Raw genomic sequence first — 19,033 nt, 5'->3', positions numbered from 1 at the left:
GTGTGTCCTTGAGCAAGGCGAGTAAGTGATGTTTGGTGGAGGTTGGAGAGGCCGAGGCACATTTTTAGGTTTAATGGAAATGTATAATCGTCATTGCAATAAATAGACTTAAATAAATAATCAATATGACCAATATGCATCAATGACACCTGGCTTAAGTACTTTCAGTAGTGGCAGTGCTAAGGTAAACAGGTAAACGGGTGTGCATTAGAGTCCCAGGTGTTCATGTGTCACCCTACCACCATGGGAGCAGCCGGCCGAGGTTCCCTGACCACTGCTCCATGACCTCTGACTCGTCAAATGCCTCACCCCCCATGGGGCGTGTTTCCTTTGTGCTTCTGAAGATGAACCGTGCTACTGAAGAATTTCAACACACATGTGTGCATGAGTGTGTGTTGCAGTGTTATCTTGAAAGTGGCACAGAGTAGCCAAGTTACTTCTTTATGTATTACTTAAAGTATTTTGGTTATAAAAATGGGATTAAACATTGAAGTGGACTTTAAAGAAAGTGTTGGTTCATACAGCCACAAAATGATAGTTAACAGATTTTAAACTTTGTGGTTCAGAATTAACTAACTAACTAAACAGCTCAATGCTATGTGAATCCAGACTTGACATAACCTGATGTGTTAAAACCTGTCACGTGTGTGTTGTCTTTCTATCAATAATCTGTTTTTCTGTACATCCAGTTACAAATTTTATAAAAAAAAATCTCCTTGTTACTATAAGGAGAAATCCACATCATTTCTAGTTAACATGATAAAGGTATTTTTTTACCCCATGAATTTTGCTTTCTTTGAATGGTCTGCTAAGCTGCTCTGCACGTCTGCCCCTGAATTTATTGGAGTCCTGTAACTTTTATGAACGCACATTCCCCAGCATGTTCACCTGTGCACTCTGGTCCTTTCTAACCCTATAAAAGTCTCCCCTCATTTTCCACATCCAACATCAGCCACACTGCAGATGTAATTGCCCGTCCTGAGAACAAAAAAAGCCTGATTGTCCATGCTTACAATGGCTTACGTACGTATGTAGTTCTAAAGACCAAACATTGTTGAGTCATTTGAATGAACTCATTGTTTTTATCAAGTCAGCCAGAAGCCCATTAATTTCTATGGGAACCTCTGTAATCTCTCAAATATTTGTGATGTATTTTGGAGATGCTGCAGGTTGCACCAAGCAATTGGAAAAACACATTAGCTAACAGCCTGCTCCTTTCCTTGATTTTGCTGATAGTCCAGCTGTTGTGGTGAGCACACTGCACCAACACTAATCATTTAAATGATCATGAAATTATGTGGAGCAACTTGCCATGTGGGGAGATGGTACCTAATACAGTTTAACCAATCAAAAAGACAATCAGGTTGACTGCTGGTCTTTTTCTTATTTGTTCTGCTTCAGCTTCATTTAGCTACACATGTAGATCCAGTGCTAGCTTTTTTTCCTCCAGTGGCATTAGTGGTTTACGTTTAAAGATATGCATTTCCTTGCATTTAATTCTCCCCAAATATCAACAAATTTATGGGCAACAAGCAGTGCTGTGTGGAAATTAGGCATTGGGTTAGTTTGTCAACACAAAAGAAGTTTTCACTCCAAAAACCCCACATAAACTATTAATTATTGAACCGATTGCTATTTAAAATGCATTTCCTGAGCATGAGCATGGAATGTACAATAGTTTATGTAGTGGTGAAGTATTCAGTAGTAGTTAATAATCCTGGACTACCTTGGAAAGTCAGTTGTTGGCAGAAGCAATGTACACTTGATGTGTCAGGATTCAGTATGAATTTGAGTAGTATCGAGTCATGCTAGACTTTACTAGAATAGAGTGATTTTCTGGACTGGAAGTGGAGCTAGATAGGTCCTGGCTAGTTTGGAAATTAACAGTAGGAAAAAAACAGAACCCAAATCATGTGATTAATATTTGTAAGTCATAGGTTAAATCAGGGGGTTTCCATATGTCGACATAAACTATTTAACCCACATACAAGTCAGTATTAAGATTCTTAAATCCATTTTTCTTGGTCCGTTTTCTTGAGTTTTAGCAAAATATAGGCTATTTAGCTAAAAAAAACCCTGGATCAGTCTAGCCTCTGACGCACAGGGAAACCAATTAAAGTAATCCTTTATACGCCTTGTTACTGTGAAAAGTAATGTCATTACTGTTACATATATTTAAGTAATGTCTGTGTATAGTGTTCCAAATATGTGTGAATGTTTTCACCATCTGTTTGTGATTTCTCAGCTTGCATTATTGTGGGACTCCCAGCTCCTCGATGAATAATACTTGAGCAATGTTTTTGTCCTCACCATTTAGCATAATGGTGGTCATTAAAAGCCACTAGGAAACCAAAATTAGCAGCTATTTGTCTGCTTTAGTTTTACAGTTTTTTGTTTAAGGCTCAAGGAAAGATGCCAATGGCTTTTACTTGTAACCACAAATTGATGTGATCAACATCTGAGAGTAAAGCTGTGACACGTAAAGAAAAGCTGCCAGTGTGCCAGCCATAAAATGTGGGAAATCCTCACCAAGTATACCAATTATACTTTTGCAAAACACAATGAAGACTTGTTGAGAATGACATGAACCAGTTAGTGAAACTGTAAACCCTGTCAAGTACTGTTAACAACAGAGATAACCATGAGGACAGAAGATCAGTTATTTTATGATTGTTTGTTTAACAGATTTCTTTCTCTATAACAGTATACATAACATATATGGAATATGAGCAGAAATGTGCACGTGTAAAGATGGTAGTCAAACACAATCACTGACTTACTTTTGTCTCAATTGAGTCACTTCAATATTTGTTCATTATAGTTTTTTTACTCTACTACATTGTACAAAGTTTAGTCATGTGTTTTGCATCTTAGACCACCAGGCCACCATGCTGCCCCTCATTTTGTAAATTACTTAATAAAGCCTTTTATGTCACAGTTCTGTCTCTTGCCGTTGAATGTGGCAGGCTGCCTTGCTCTATGAGGCGCACCCCATTCAGACTTAATTGGTGTGACTTTTCAGACACTTCACCCATGAATACAGGCCTGGAACAACACACAAAATGTGTTAAGCTTGGAACTGTTCTGTCAGATGTTAAGATATTACTAACAGTATTATTAGATATTAGTTTCAGTGGAGACATATTGGTACTGTGAACATTTCCGCCCTTGGTATCAGTCCAATTTTCATTTTTTTCATGGCTGTAAGGCTTTGTAAGATTTGACCAATCAAACAACTGAGCACATTCCTCTCAGAAACAGTCATTTGTTGGAGATTTTACATAGGGATGTTGAAAATGATGTTATAACCTGGCATAAAATACATGTGTGACTGTTGTGTGTGCCGCTAGAGCATTTATATGTGTATTATTGCTATGGTCATCTGTGAATCTAGACACCCTTTTTCCAGGTTATTTTTACACTGTTTTGTTGTTCTGTCCAAATTCCCTGAATCAGAAATGCATTTTTTCTTGCGTCAAGTGTTCGTAGTTACTAACGTTCTCCTGAGGAACATCCTCAGGTCAATTAAACATCCACTATCTATTAAAGAGTTACAAAAAAAGTATATGCATAACTCACATATACCTTGATGGGTTCATTTAAGACCTAATCCAAAAAATGAATAATTGCTTGCCATAACACTTCATTTCTATTTTTGACCATTTTGGCAGTTATTGTCAGTGCTGAACTATGGGTGACATGCTGTCTCCTGTCATTTCCGTCAGGGATCTACCTGTTGGACATGATCTACATCGACTCAGCCTATCCTGCATCAGACAGTATCATAGAGACTGAGCAGCGGACCAATCAGATGAACAACCTTTTGAGAGTTATCTCCGACCTGCAGATGTCCTGTAACTATGGTGAGAAACAATGGTGTTATAACACATTATCCAGCAGGAAATATGTAGTACCTGGCCGATAGTGCTGGTCACCAGTACTCTTGACAGAGTCTGAAAGTCTGAAATATTCTGAAAAACTGCACAGTGGGATACTTGGAAGAGATGATCTTCCTTGTATGGACCAGCACTATGACATAACTTTTCTTTTGTTTCGAAAATTCTACAGTCACAAATTCACATTGATAGCATCTGCTAGAGATAGTACTGTACGTTTTTCTTGCACTACATTTGAGCAGGCAGCACTTTTATGTGAAAGCCATAAACGAGTGGAATGCATCCATTTTTTTAAGTTCTGCCAGCAGCATTAAAGACAAGTGGAAAAATTTGCTAAAAGCAACTGATCATTGCAGCCACTGACACTTCTGTTCTGTTGGCCTGGTTTTGAATTGTCTAACATACATTTGCTTACAACATGGTGTATGTTCATGTGTGTCTTCACTTGTATTGGCTGTTAAAACAGTTTACACATTTCCCCATTGTGGGACAAATAAAGGCTTTCTATATATATTCTATATATTGTAGGTAGTTGCTTTCCTATTGGAAATAACATAGCACACTCACATAACATCATTCATTAAGGTGAGCACTTTGTTTAAAATTAAGTTAAGCTTACAGTGAAGATGTAAGTGAAGTTTTGGGAAATCTGTGAAATTAGCTTGACTTAAAGTGCCAAGGGGAGGCATTCAAAAATTGCCTTAACTCTGATATAATCAAATGGTAACAATTATGTATAAAAACAACTTTACGTGAACCCTTACACAAGAGAAACTATTCAAAACTCTTACTTACCAACAGTACACCTCTGCCTCTGACTTTGAGCAAATGTGCATTTCATAAAATGGTATATACAAAATAGACAAATGCACACACATTTGGCCACAATAACTTATCAGAATTTATTGTATAACATAAAAATTGTTTCAGGATGCATTACTGAACTTGTAGCCCCAAACAGAGCAAGCACTAAGGCAAATATGGCCTTCATTCCTTTTAAGAGGAAGACACCTTGAGCAGATCTGAGCTAATATGAAGAAATCCGTTGGCTTAAAGAAGGAGGTGGGACAGAACAGAAGTATACATAATTAAACAGACAGCATATTTAGTGTGAAGTAATACGCATTCAATGGTTTTTATTTATTTTTTATTATTTTCTACATTGTCAATTAATGCTGAGGACATCAAAACTATGAATGAACACAAATTGAATTATTTAGTAAACCTAAAAAGTGTTCAACAAACCAGACTATGGTTTATATTTTAGATTCTTCAATGAGCTTTGCACAGTCAAGAAGACAGCAACATACACCTCAGAGAATGATAGTGATAGAATGCTGCATCAGATGTTTTGGCCTCCACAATCATTTGACCTAAACCCAAGTGAGATGGTTTGGGATCAGTTGAACTGCAGAGTCTGGGAAGCCCTTCAAGATTATTAGAAAACCATTCCAGGTGAATGAAGCTGATTGAGAGAATGCCAAGAGTGTTCAAAACTGTCATCAAAGCAAAATGTGTCTACTTTGAGATCTAAATTGTATGCTTTTTGTCCAAAATGCCACGTGTGCTCCTTCATAGTTTTTACGAGAGAGAGAGAAAGAGAAAGAGAGAGTGTGTCAGGTTGAGTTTAACTTTTTCCAACCATTTTCCTTCAGATCACTTGCTGACCCTGCCACATGTTCAGAAGTATCTTTTGTCAGTTCGCTACATAGAGGAACTTCAGAAGTTTGTTGAGGATGACAACTTCAAGTAAGTTTTATCGTCAAATGCACAAAATTATAATATTTATGTTTTATTTATTGTTTTAACAATGTCTAAAACACCCTCACACTCCTTTTTTTGTTTTTTTTGTTTTTAACTTTCTTATGGCCAGATTAACAAACCATTTAGTGAATACATTGTCAGTGTCCGTATCACTGGTCACATAGGCTTTTGGAAATGTGTGTAAATTTGATGGTGCACAGGAAACAGAATACATGGAACAACAGCTCATATATATTCCTCCATGGGGAGTTCATTCATCCAGCTGGCACTGATGAGTTTCTCAGGTGGTGTCTCAAGTCCTCTGCTATAGCTGTGGCTGTATGTCGACACTTTGGATTCACATATATCCTCTTTTTAGGGGAGAGTGGCAAAAAAACTTTCCTCTTTTTAATTTCTAGAAAATGATCTAAACTATGCCAGTGGAGAAACAACCTAATCAGAGCTGCTAGATCAGACCACTGACCTGCATACACTGACAAGACCTTTAAGTTTTAACTGAAGTTGAAATGTGAGAGGAGCTTTTCTGCAGGTCATGTGTGTAGGAGTCCCAAGAGCCTGTCATTGGTTTTGCCAGTCAGTAATGCATTAAATCATTGGCTCCCATGAGAGGCAGTGAATCATAATTAGCTTAAAAATGTTCCATTGTTAAACATGATGCAATAGTCCTGAATACAACCAAAACTTAAACCATGTAGAATTATGATCAGTATTGCAAATTCAGGTTGTTGCTTTTAGCCTATATTTGGCACCATTAAATATATGCCAAATTACCGTGGATGTTGTAGATCCATGGATGTCCAGACAACATCACTACATTTTTTATGATACTGAAGAAAAGTCAATGATATTTGGATGATTTTTTTCTAAGGAGACTTGAGAGACAAAGGAGACATAGGACAGTGAAAACTTGGGGAGTCACACTGAAACCAAAATATGGATCAAACCCTGTGGTAATATTTGGGTAAGGTCTCGTAAAATGAGTCAGTCAGCTCTCCCCAAGTGTGCTGACAGCTAGAAATCTCCAACAAAGAAAAGTATGAAGTATTTGGGCAGTTTTTGTGATTTTGCCTTTGTACAACACAATGGATGTGAAGCATCAGTGACGGTGTAATTGATGTGTAGTGTTTTAGCTTTAAATTACGCAGAATAACACAAATATGACTTTGTATTGGGATGGGAGACATTTTTCACATGGCCAGGCTCAACAGTAACTGGTCCTTTGTGGCCTGTTTCCTTTGTATGTTATGACAGATTGAGGAGCTAACAGGTCTAGCGTTGATCGCTATTCGTGAGAAGTCTCAGTATCGTGTACAAAGAGGTGTTGATTGAAGTGATCATCAATAGGCTGAGTCATTCTTAAAAAGAAGAAATATAAGCTCGGCAAACACTTGGAAGACAATGAAAGACCATGGAACAGATTTCCGATCTCCCAACAGAAGTCCCTGCCCCTGTGTAGTCTATTCAGGGAAGATGCACAGAACTCTCTTCTTACAGCAGCTACCTGCCTAAGATTCATTTAAGAATGCACTACTCATTGAGAGTTGTATGGGTATTTACCCAACTGCGACAACAAAGTATGTCAGCTTGGCAAGCAGCAGCTTGCAGACAGAGTTCGATGACACCGCTTGCAGATTTTTTCCCATCCTTTTGTTGTAACCATGATGAGAATTTATTTATTCATTCAGCATTTTTCAACTGAAGGGTCCAGCCATTCAATGTTTAATTATAGTGCAGCTTAGTGGGTATACAATGGGCTCAGCTTTTCACTCTAATCATTTCTCACGAGGGTCAATTCTCTGTACACTTAAAATATCAACTGGCTGAGTAGCTGAATTCAGATCATCTGTAATGGTTGTTAGCATCCTTGTTCACTGACATATACCATACAGAAATTCAGCTGGATTACTGACGAAGGAGAAAGTGTGGATAGTGAGTTTTGTACTTGTGTCATACATGAACTGTTGGTGTTCCTGAGCCTTGGGCACATTCTCCAATGAGACCCCAGTGTGTGTGAAAATTGCAAGAGTCTAGGATTTAACCATCTATCTATTAGACATTTGAAATATGGACTGACTGACACATCCACACTTAAAACACAGAAAACGACTCACTCCATTCAAACAGATTTTTCTTTATTTTGCTTCAGTATACTTTTGTATATGCATATTTTAAGTTGTGTTACATGTGTTCTATTAAATCCATAACCTGGCAGCTAAGAGTTGATAGGCCCAAGAAATTGGGCCTATCAACTCTCTCTCAGAATCTCAGAATCAGAACATCAGAAAAGTCCTGATGTATTTGAGCTTCTTCAGAGCACCACATGGTCAGCAAATATAATTTACTTGAATGTAGTATTTCTCAAATTTCAGAACTGACATAGCAAGTAATTTAAATTATTCATCACAGTGCAAACATAAAGCTACAGTCAATAATGTGCTTTATATTGCAGGCGAATACACTGGAATAAACTATGAATATAAGACGTAGCGGAGTACTAAATTTTGCATAACAACCTTGTGGGAATGGAAAATAAACACTGGACTTTTTTTTGGAGCCTAGACTGCAGAACAGAAACCTCTTACCAGTCCATTTTTACATCAGTGGCTGATTGAAACAGTCACGGCTTCATTTACTCAGTTAGTAAATGCTCAGTTAGAAAAGCTGGTTCTGATTTTTGTTTAATGGTCTTTCATAAATAAACTGGAACTGCTGTGAAAAGCCTGCATCTGGCTTTGTGAAGGCTTCACCATTGCACTCCACTGTTAGTGGTTCAGAGACATTACCCACACATTCTGCATAATTTTCTGACTTATTGACCTCATCATTAAACAGTTGGGGTGACATGAGAGCAGTCAGTGGGGGTATTTCAGTCTAGACTATAGTTACAGCAGTGGGCTGACACGTCTGATGGAAACCATTTGTGTTGTAGGCTGTCTCTGAAGATTGAACCAGGCAACAGCTCCCCTCGCATCGCTTCTTCAAAAGAAGATCTGGCAGGTAAGACACACGTAATTGAACTATTCCTAATGTGTCCCCCAGAGATCAAATTGTGCACCTTCTCACATGTCATTGTAGTGCATCCATTCACTCCAACAATCAATCATAAATTGTAAATGCAAACCCTGATGAATACTGGTGTGTATAAATTGCTGCTGTGAGGGATGGTGGCAGTCAAATCAAGACAAAGTTTCAGTATCTTAGAGCCTGCAGTGCAGGAGCAGGACCGTTCCCCGGTTTGGTTGGATATATTCTTTGCTGCACTTGGTAGTGGCGTTATAGATCCTATGTAGAGGATACAATCCTACACTCCATAGCTAAAAAAAAAAAAACTATAGACATTTCATTTAACTTGAAACTCCATAAAGCATACACCTATAAGCATGCATGAAAAGAACACAAAGTGTGTGACAGCCACTATGTTGTCTCCATTGTCCACTGACAGCAATTTTCAGAAATTTTGAAAATCTCATTTGAAGTGTTACAATGTTGCACCTCTATAAGCTCCAAGCTCCTCTCTGCTTCATGGGATAGTCTCATTGAATAATTCTCAGTAGTTGAATAGTGGTCTAACAAAAAATTCTAACTTGTAAATGGTTAAGATTTTGCTTGGACTTTGTGTTAAACTCTTAAGACAGATACTTAAGTTTGTGTGTTAAACTGTGAAATCCATTACTTATTGTTTGGGTTGTGGTCCAAAGCATGTCGGTAGAAAAGAGCCCTGAGGTACTCCACAGGCCAGAGGGACCGTAAAAGGAACCAATAGCAAAAGTTACTAATTGTTTTAAGGAACCAATCATTATCCCTTTACATCTCTGAAAACAGACTGAGATACTGTCATCTGCTGGAAATAGAATCTGGGAATATTTCAGAATCTCCCTTTATGAGCATGACAAACAGATGCTGTTTGGATGAAACACACACAGGGCCCAGACTTTCTGAGGGTTTATGTAGCATGTGGGCTGCATAAACAACCAGTGTCAACTCTTCCGTCAATGTCATTTTCCATTATTTCCCGCTTCTTCCATCTCCACATTGCCTGTCTGTGTAGCAGAAAGGCATAAAACTGAATTCTTCCTGCATCGTAAACTGTTCAAACAGGCCAGTGCAGTGGGAGTTGTGACCTCCCTTCCACTGTGTTGGAAGCATGCCCAGCTTGCCTGAGATGCCTTGTTGATGTGAGAGGGTGGTCAGTGCTATAAGCCTGGCATTGTCTCCATCTTCCATCGATACATCCACCTGGCATTAAATGTTTTTTCTTTAGTTTTAATAGATTGTATTTTATTTAAGTAAATCTTTCACATCTCACTCCCTTCTTGTCACTTTATTTGAATGAAATAGGCCACTCACTCACCACCTCTCCCTCGTGTGTTTTGCTGTGGTTTGAAGGAGTTGATTTGTTATTGGCAGAGGTGGCAGGAACAAGACATACGCAAGCTGTAAGTCAGGGTAATGAAGAACTCAGAACCACAATAAAGGTAGACATTTCCAAATACATGCAGAGTCACTTATTTTTGTATCATTTAAATTCAGTTATCTGTGACCCCCTCAGTCTGAGAGTAATTTAGTCGTTGTTTAGGATGGGACAGTTGGGGATGTGACAGTCCCTGTGTGTGCGTATAACACAGAAATAAATGTTGTGTGCATACTGTCCTGCTGTGTTGGGTGATTGATGAAGGCTCAAAACTGTACCCCCTCAAAACTCCCACGGCCCAGAGAGTCTGGGGAATAATAATGTTAGAAACTCATAATATGAACAACAAGTTAGGTCAGTTAATTCTGTTTTTGAGTATATAACCATGTTGCATTAACAGCTGACTAAAACATCCCATGGGCAACTTAACGAGGGGACTAATAGTGGTCTAACTGCAGCAACGTGTTAGCCATTGATCTTTTTCCATTGACTCATGTCTCAAAGGCTGGCCAGCCACATGATTATTTGTTGTAGTTTCCATAGTAACTGCAATTACTACTTTCTCTCTCACATTGCCACTTATCAAACAATTTAGTATAATTTCTGACTCAGATAATTTGGTTTATTAATCTTAGCAGAGTAACAGACTGATTTAGCGCTAGTCATGGGATTGTGCAGTAAAGTGGAAAAAAGGGAAAGTTTAAATTTTATTCCATGTTTATTACAAGAGGATCTTTCTGTGCCAAGAAGGTAATGTGCTGCAGTCACTGCAGTACACACTACAACAGTAATTCACTTAAGATGGAAGCATGTGTCCGAGGCTATTAAATTGAAAAGTGTTACTGGAAACTGTGTTGTCTCAATTTGAACTTTTGGTTTCATTTGGCAAAGCTTTGTTTTATTATCCGTAAAAGGTAATTTGTTCCTTAGGAGTAGATACACATTTTCCTTATGCATATGACCTAGCAGCTACATTTCTTATTCTATTATGATGAGTTCAGATTTGATTATCAGAAGCGTCACATTATCATAAAAAAATGCCAAAATTCAAACCTGAAAACACATTACAGTACATCTTACACTATACAAAATTGTTGAATTTGAACAAAATTTTCAGGTTTAGTGTATGTTCAGAGTTTTCCATAAACACCCGCTTACTTGCATCAAATTCTACAACAGGTGGTCTGGTCATCTGTTATTGGGCTTTTTACAGCGCAGCTTTCTGTAAAATGCATTACAAATGCACACTAAAACAGCCAATGTTGTCAAAGACCCAGGCCTGTTTCATCAGGAAAATGCGGAATCCAGGTTGAGGGAGAGGGCGTTGCGTGAACCAAGACGTGGCTCAGCAGGAGTCTTTGTGGACTCAGATAAAAGTGAAAATGAAACTGAAGATAACGTTGAGATGATTCAATAGATTGACACAGTTGAATAAGTTTAAATTGCTTAGATGAGACAAGGGTTTCCCCCTTAATGAACCTTTTTTACATTTATTGAATAATGGTGCATTAAAATTTGTAGTTCAAGTATACTAACTGTGTAAGTCTGTTCTAGTGACATAGTCATAGTGTTAAATGTGAGAGAAATGTCTACAACCATGTTACGACCCTGTCACTAGTTGGAGAATGTTTGAAACAGCAAGTTTCTGGTGCCTGGTGGTGTTCTCCCAGCTAGCAATGGCAAATACTGAATTAGTAACGTCTGGATACACGGCAAATTGCTTGGTCTTGGCCATGGTTTTGACAGCACACAAACAGCCGAAGGTAGGGGTGGAAAAAAGGACTGTTCTGGTTTGTTGGCTCTATCTGCATAAACACATCCCGTGTACTCCGCACACTACCAAACAGAGGATTTTCATTTAGTCACTCTCTCCATGATGGCCAAGTTGATGTAAGATGGAGTGCTCAACTAAACATGTACATGGACATAAACAAGACATGACATGATGCTTTCACCCAGCTAAAACATCACTTAGGCAATGTATGTGTACGTGGCATGGTTTGAATCGTTATGTTTCAGTTGTCTACTGTATTGGGAAACCATGACTGACTGAGCTTTTCGTGACTGTTTCACCGCAGACCAGAGTCTGCTTTATTCGTGTAAGCTGTGCTGTAATGTCTTGGCAGCAGTTCAACTAGCTGAGCATGCACACACGCGTGCTTAGAGATGAGCTAAGAGCTAACATCAATCACCTGGAATATGACTTTTCAAAGGATTTATTACATTATCCAGACAGACTAGAGGCTGCAACAGTGCTGACATACAACGTCATGGAGTCTGTCTGGGAGTACATGAAGACACAGAAGACTCTGGAATAACCTGCCAACCATAATGTACCTACACATCATAAGGAACAACTTTCAAATATGAATGAATGACATATAAAATCAATCAAAACACACACTAATGTTAAGATAGTCCACCATGGTGGTGGAGAGTGTTGCCTTCAGCTGGACAGAAATTTTGTTACTCTAAAGGTCATAGCAAATCACTCACAGCTGTTTGAGAATCAGTCAGTGAGCCCTCGAAGACTTTCTACAGTCTTAGCAATTCTACATTCTTGTAAGTTTTTATACGTCTGTACTGTGCATCTTCAGGGTATGTGCCAAATTGCTTCCATTGAGCAGTTAAGATAATTCAGTCTGGACCACACGGGTGGACCAACCATTCAACAATTACAATCCATCCAGCTTGTGATAACAAACTGTCTCTTGGTGACCTTCGGTTGTCTGGTTGATGTGACTTGCATATTAAGCAGACATTAACGGCCTAAAGTTCATTCTTGCTTTTTGTTACCATCAGAGTTAATATTATTGAGGTTTTGTTCAAACCATTCAGTATTTAGATATAAAATAACAAGCCTGGTTATTTTATTAACCAAAAACTGGATCCAAAATGGACCTGCTGAGATTTCAGCTTCCAAGATGCAGCACCCCAAACCAGTGCCAGGCCTTTACAAGCTAATAGTAGAGTAATTAAGCCACAATGGGGCAGCATCAATACCAGGGGGATCATTCTCTCACCACATTATCCTTTAATTTTCCCTTCACCACGTTATTATTTGTGATTACAAAGTTGTAGAGGAGTAAAACGTTCCCGCTAGTCAGATGGAAAGATTCTAATTAGAACAAATTCCGTAGTGCCTCATCAGTGGGAATGTATCCGATTCTTCAGCAAAACAGCCAATCACATGCAGCTGCCTCTGTTTCTGAGCTCTGGTCCCAAATTTTCAAGAGGCTCTAAAGGCCAAACAGTACAACAAAGTAAATTTCAAGCCGAGCATATTGAACGCAGACTACCCAGCTGGGTCCAAACTGGTCACGTCTAGCTAATTGAATGGCCCCAGTGGGTTTCCAGTAACAGGGAACAGAAAGTGACTCAGAAGTTCCACTGGCACAAAATGCTCATCGCAACACTACATTAATTCACAAATCCTTCCAGGAGGCAGAGCTGGAGCCAGACTGATGATAGGATGATGAAGGCACATGTGTACAATCGCTGTACATAGAACCTGTAGATGGAGTGACCCCACTGGGTCTTGCTGTAAATAAAATGTTCATGTAGAGGCTCTTGTGCCTCACTGGTTCCATCTAGTGGCTTTATTGAAGAGCACATATACACAATAAAGTGTATAATATCTTGTGTTTTTGCCATGAAAGGAAACTAACACTGACAAACAACTGAAATATAAACTAATCTAATTAAATGAGCAGTTATCCATGTATCCAAACCATATAACTTCAAGGAAGTACTGTGGTGCTCAATGAAAGTGTGTCATGAGAATTGGAGGTGAAAGGCTGTCCAAGGCAAAGTGTGCTAACATCTATTATTAAATTGATTTAGAGTTTTTCCTCCACAGTTTACATGGGAATAACTATTTTAGGGCAGAAAAACCTTGCACACTGCTGTGTAATGATGTCCTGTTATCGTGTACATTAAATTCAATAAGTGAATGACAAGGATACGGAAAATGTTTTAGTACAAAGCCTCTGTAAACCTCTGTGTTGTTGTTGTAAAATCATTTAGTTGCCTTTATGATACACGGTTTTTCAGTACAATTTAAATTCTATGAATGAGGCCAACAGCCAGGTGAAAAAAGCATCCTTGATCAGAGTGTGTGTCTGGACATTACATACCAGGCATTGATGAGAGACCTTCACCATCGTTCTTATTATTACACGTGCATCTTTGAACATAATAACAGTAATGCAACATATAGCAACAATGATCTGTGTTCTGTGTTTCAGGTCTGTCTGAGGTATCTGTCTCTATGAGGTATAACCGCAGGCCTACCTGCCCTGACGCCTCTGTGGGGGTCCATATCCCTACGCCCCCTCCTTCTCACCACAGGAAGAGCCATAGTCTGGGAAACAAGTGAGTATTTTCCGTAGTTAGATTTGGATTAGATTAGTTTGATTTGAGCCATACAAAACATACAGTACTGTGCAATAGTTTTAGGCAGGTGTGGAAAATGCCATAAACTGTGAATGCTTTCAGAAATGCAAGTGTTAAAAGTTTTTTTTCACCAGTTAACAAAATGCAGTGACCACCCTTTGCCTTCAAGACAGCATCAGTTCTTCTAGGTACTTACACACAGTTTTTGAAGGAGCTTGGCTGGTAGGTTGTTCCAAACATCTTGGAGATCTAACCGCAGATCTTCCGTGGATGTAGGCCTTCTCAAATCCTTCTGTCTCTTCGTGTAATCCCAAGCACACTGGATGATGTTGAGATCAGGGCTCTTTTGGGGTCATGCCATCACTTCCAGGACATCTTGTTCTTCTTTACACTGAAGATAGTTCTTAATGACCTTGGCTGTATGCTTGGGATCGTTGTCATGCTGCACAATGAATTTGGGGCCAGTCATACTCCTCCCTCATGGTATTGCATGATGGAAAAGTATCTACCTGTATTTCCCTGCATTTAGGATACCATTAATCCTGACTACATCTCCGACTCCATTTGTAGAGATGCAGCCCCAAGCTTGCAAGGAACCTCCACCATGCTTCACTGTTGCCTGCAGACACTCATTATTGTAGTGCTCTCCAGCCCTTTGGTGAACAAACCGACTTCCGATAAAGACAAATATTTCAGATTTTCAGTCCAGAGCACCTGCTGCCATTTTTCTACACCCCATGTTTTTGTGCATAGTTGAGTGTCTTGGCCTTGTTTCCATGTCAGAGGGATGGATTTTCTGGCTGCAACTCTTCCATGAAGACCACTTCTGGCCAGACTTCTCCAGAGAGTAGATGAGTGTACCTGGGTCCCAATGCTTTCTGATAGTTCTGAGCTGATGGTACAGCTGGACATCTTCCAATTTCGAAGGAAATTAAGCTGTGTTTTTCATCCTACGTCTACAATCCTACAAAATCCCTGTATCTATAATGATTAAGGCTAGTTTGAAGGCAAAGGGTAGTAACACCGAATATCAATGTGATTTAGATTTTTCTTTTGTCCACTGACTTTGCATTGTGTAAATTAATAAAAAAATAAACAATCATTATTTAGATTTTTTAAAGCATTCTTAGTTTACAGATTTTTTTCCTGCCTAAAACTTTTGCACAGTTTTATGTGTAGTGTAAATACATTACACTGTCTCAACCTATACCAGACTGCTCACTGACCTGTATTAACTAAGTTGGGACAAGGACATACGGGAGATACGGGATACCTGAATTTGTTCCAGAGAGAAACACAAGAACATAAACAGATCATGTGCATAAATATAATACAATACAAAACTAGTGTACCAAATACAGAGATAAAAATATAATCTTTTTAAGCAATTTAGCCTTTTTTTTTATTTCTGAACTTTCTTTTTTCAAATTGACAAAGAAGTTCAGTCAATAGGCCCACATGGCAACTAGCATTTCAGTTCTTCTTATTTAGAGTACGAAAACATCTTTGGACACATCTGTGTTTCCTTTGTTGTCTCATGGCTGATCTCTATCCACAGTATGATGTATCAGTACGGTATGTCAGAGAGCAGGAGTGCCACATTTCCTATAGAGAAAACACGACACCTGCTGGATGACAGCTTCTTGGAGTCTCAGAGTCCAGTTAGAAATGATCCACACAGTACATCGGTGTCCAATGGCCTATCTTTAGGTAAGTGTGTGATGCAAATGGTATAGGTATTCATTTCTTTCATGGCAAATAAAAGTAAACTTCTAAATTGTTATCTTTTCTTATATACTTATAGACAGTTTTGTTTTTCTTGTCCTCCTGATAGGCAGCAGTGAAAGTTCATTTGGGGAGGAGCTGTCGCCTGGGATGGAAAGGTGAGAGCCATGCCATTTAGTTCTAAAGAAGAATTAGAATATAGAATAGTGTCTACAGCATGTTCATCATGAATGAAATCTGAATATTTAAATGTTGCTAAAATCCTCCATGACATTATTCCCTCTGTGTATCGATGTTAGTGTGAGAAAAGAGATAACCCTCAAATAAGGAAGATATTTAATGTGTGTCAATACATGGCAGATTTAAAGCAGCCCGTGACCGGGCAGTATGACGTGTTTCAATTGGTGCACCTGGACACACTGAACTGTCCACGAGCCTTTCAGACTGACTGTGACAATATATGACATACAGGGGCCGAATGTACGCAACACTGGGCCCCAACTGGAGGGTTCCACTTCGCAACTCCCCCAGGAGCCGCAGCTATGTTTACAGGTACTGAGTGACTAAGAAAGAAGAATGGGTTCATTCTGGAAGAAAGTACAGTGTTAGACTCTAATGTTAACTCATATGTAGGTTTGACCAAAGCTAAACACTTACTTGCATAACAGTTTTAATTGGGACTATTTGTGCGCTATACAAGTCAGGACGACCTGCAACCTTCCTTCCCTGCGCTATGCCGTTTTAGATCTGAAGAAAGAGACACTTTCTATTTCTTGAAATAGAAAATAAATTATTTGTTGTATTTGATTAGTTCTTCAAACTTCCTTTGTATCTTCTTACCACTGAGTCACACCCACATCTATAACCTACTAATCTGCTATATATAACCTGTAATGCTGTACAGACTATAAGTATAAGTTGTTTTAATCTGCTTTAATGAGTAGGGTTTAATCACTGGTCAGCAGATTAGATCATGCCTTTGGCCTGCTTTACTTCAAAGCTACAGTCTGTACCAGTCACTGCAGAGGTGACAAGCCTTTTTGTTTGAGGTTATTGTCATTAGTAGATTTCAGCCCATACTGATGTTGAACATTGTAAGTACTCTGTATATGGCCAAAATCTATAGTAATTGCACAGGCCACATGTATTGTACTATATATGTTGATGAGATCTGTATAAATTATCTAGACTTACTCAGTGTCCACCTCAGGTCAGCAAAGTAGATCAGTGTTCTTAGGAGCTCCTTCCTGTACTACTCTGATGATTGACATTAGTTTGAACTGAAACGGCATATTGTGTTAAATGGAAAACCCTGACCTCTGAACACTAGTCCAGTTGCACATAATGTTCCATCTTTTTGATTTGCCAACATTCTTAGCTCCTCTGCTGCCAACTCTTGCTATGGGTGTAGTGAGGCTGGTGGTGTAACCATTGAAGGACCCCTGCGAAGGAAGACACTGCTGAAGGAGGGACGAAAGCCCAAGGTATGGAGAGTTGTCTTCAAACACCTCAAACATGATTTACCGTGTCAATAATTGGATTAAAAAAAAATTCTAAGATGAGAGATGTGTTTTCTCTATATCTGTTTATTATGTTGTCTGGCAGTTGTCGTCATGGACCAGATTTTGGATCACTTTGTCTGGATCAACACTGACATTCTATGGAGCGAAAGCGCTGAGGGCCTCTGAGAGGAAACATGTAAGTTTGCTTTAAGAATGCAAAACTATTCAAATTTTGTAATGTCATCAGCAGATTTCTACATTTTGGATGGATTTCCATGACTGTCTCACAGTAATGTTACTACTTTGGTGTATATCAAACTTTTATACTCATGGATCTGTAGTGGACATCCTGGATAATCATTTATTTTAACAAACTGGGACGAAATACATCAGGTAAATCACATCCACCCAGATTTCTGACAGACATGTTGTAGCTCGAACACGGAAAAATTAATGCACGCTCCTAAATTCAGTTTTTCTCTGCTTCTTAGTTCAAAAAGAAGTTCTTCTTTTTGCAAAAATCAGTTAAATCCTGGGTCATAATGAACTGTTTTGAAGTCATCACTTTAGGGTGAGGGATGCATGCTCTGTGTTCTGTAAAGCATCTTGAGACAATCTAGACAATCTGTTATTGGATGTGGAAATATCTGAGTACAAGGATGAAATAATTGTGATGAGTTTACTAGCTCAAAGCAACTTTGAAAACTGCAAGACTTGTGGGGTGTTAAGTCAGCACCAGTGAGTGGTCCAAAATATAAACTATGGCCAGGGACAGGGCATGGTGCTTGAACAAGCAAGACCAATGCAAAGTGACTTTATCCATCGTTTTGTGCATTTCTTTTCTGCTGTCTCATGTTTGGCATTTGGCCATGTTTTTTTTTTTTTTTATTGTAGAAACATATTTAGATGAAAGGGAAAACTGAGTTGAAGCCAGGGATAGATGGTTCTGATTGAGACTAAACATGTTAACAAAGCCTGACACGCCTCCAAACATACCTCTCCTTGAGTCTGATATGTATAGAATTACAGATTTATTTACAAAAGGACCACCAGCACACTGATCCGAAGACATAGATTTAGATAATGACATCACTGCATGGCATTGTACTTTAAGCTTCTGGTGACACAATCACATATGATTAGTTGACTGTTTCATTGAGCAGATGAAAACAGTGGACACCACCTCAGCTTTGATATTTTATGTGACAACACTTATGTGTTACTTTGTACCTTGGCTTTGCTGGATTATTCCACTGTAAATAACGGGGTTTTTCATCAGTAGTGTGCAGTGTTGTTTACTTTAAATCTAGTAGCAGCTGAAGGTTTCTGTCCTGGTAAAT

The 19,033-nt window shown here is 38.8% G+C and overlaps 1 protein-coding gene across 1 annotated transcript in view; it reads left to right on the top strand.

Moving 5' to 3' along the window:
- LOC124996672 (ras-specific guanine nucleotide-releasing factor RalGPS1-like) overlaps positions 1 to 19,033 on the top strand; it is a 61,638-nt gene that overhangs the window by 35,116 nt on the left and 7,489 nt on the right. The window contains exons 9-17 of the mRNA XM_047569923.1: positions 3,726 to 3,863; positions 5,552 to 5,645; positions 8,590 to 8,657; positions 14,319 to 14,445; positions 16,025 to 16,176; positions 16,301 to 16,349; positions 16,663 to 16,743; positions 17,570 to 17,675; positions 17,797 to 17,889. Of these exons, the coding sequence (XP_047425879.1) occupies positions 3,726 to 3,863; positions 5,552 to 5,645; positions 8,590 to 8,657; positions 14,319 to 14,445; positions 16,025 to 16,176; positions 16,301 to 16,349; positions 16,663 to 16,743; positions 17,570 to 17,675; positions 17,797 to 17,889 (908 nt within the window). The remainder of the gene's footprint in view (positions 1 to 3,725; positions 3,864 to 5,551; positions 5,646 to 8,589; positions 8,658 to 14,318; positions 14,446 to 16,024; positions 16,177 to 16,300; positions 16,350 to 16,662; positions 16,744 to 17,569; positions 17,676 to 17,796; positions 17,890 to 19,033) is intronic.

Source organism: Mugil cephalus, chromosome 19 (genome assembly GCF_022458985.1).
Source record: "Mugil cephalus isolate CIBA_MC_2020 chromosome 19, CIBA_Mcephalus_1.1, whole genome shotgun sequence".
Classification (NCBI taxonomy): Eukaryota; Metazoa; Chordata; class Actinopteri; order Mugiliformes; family Mugilidae; genus Mugil; species Mugil cephalus.
This window is presented reverse-complemented; position numbering and strand designations above follow the sequence as displayed.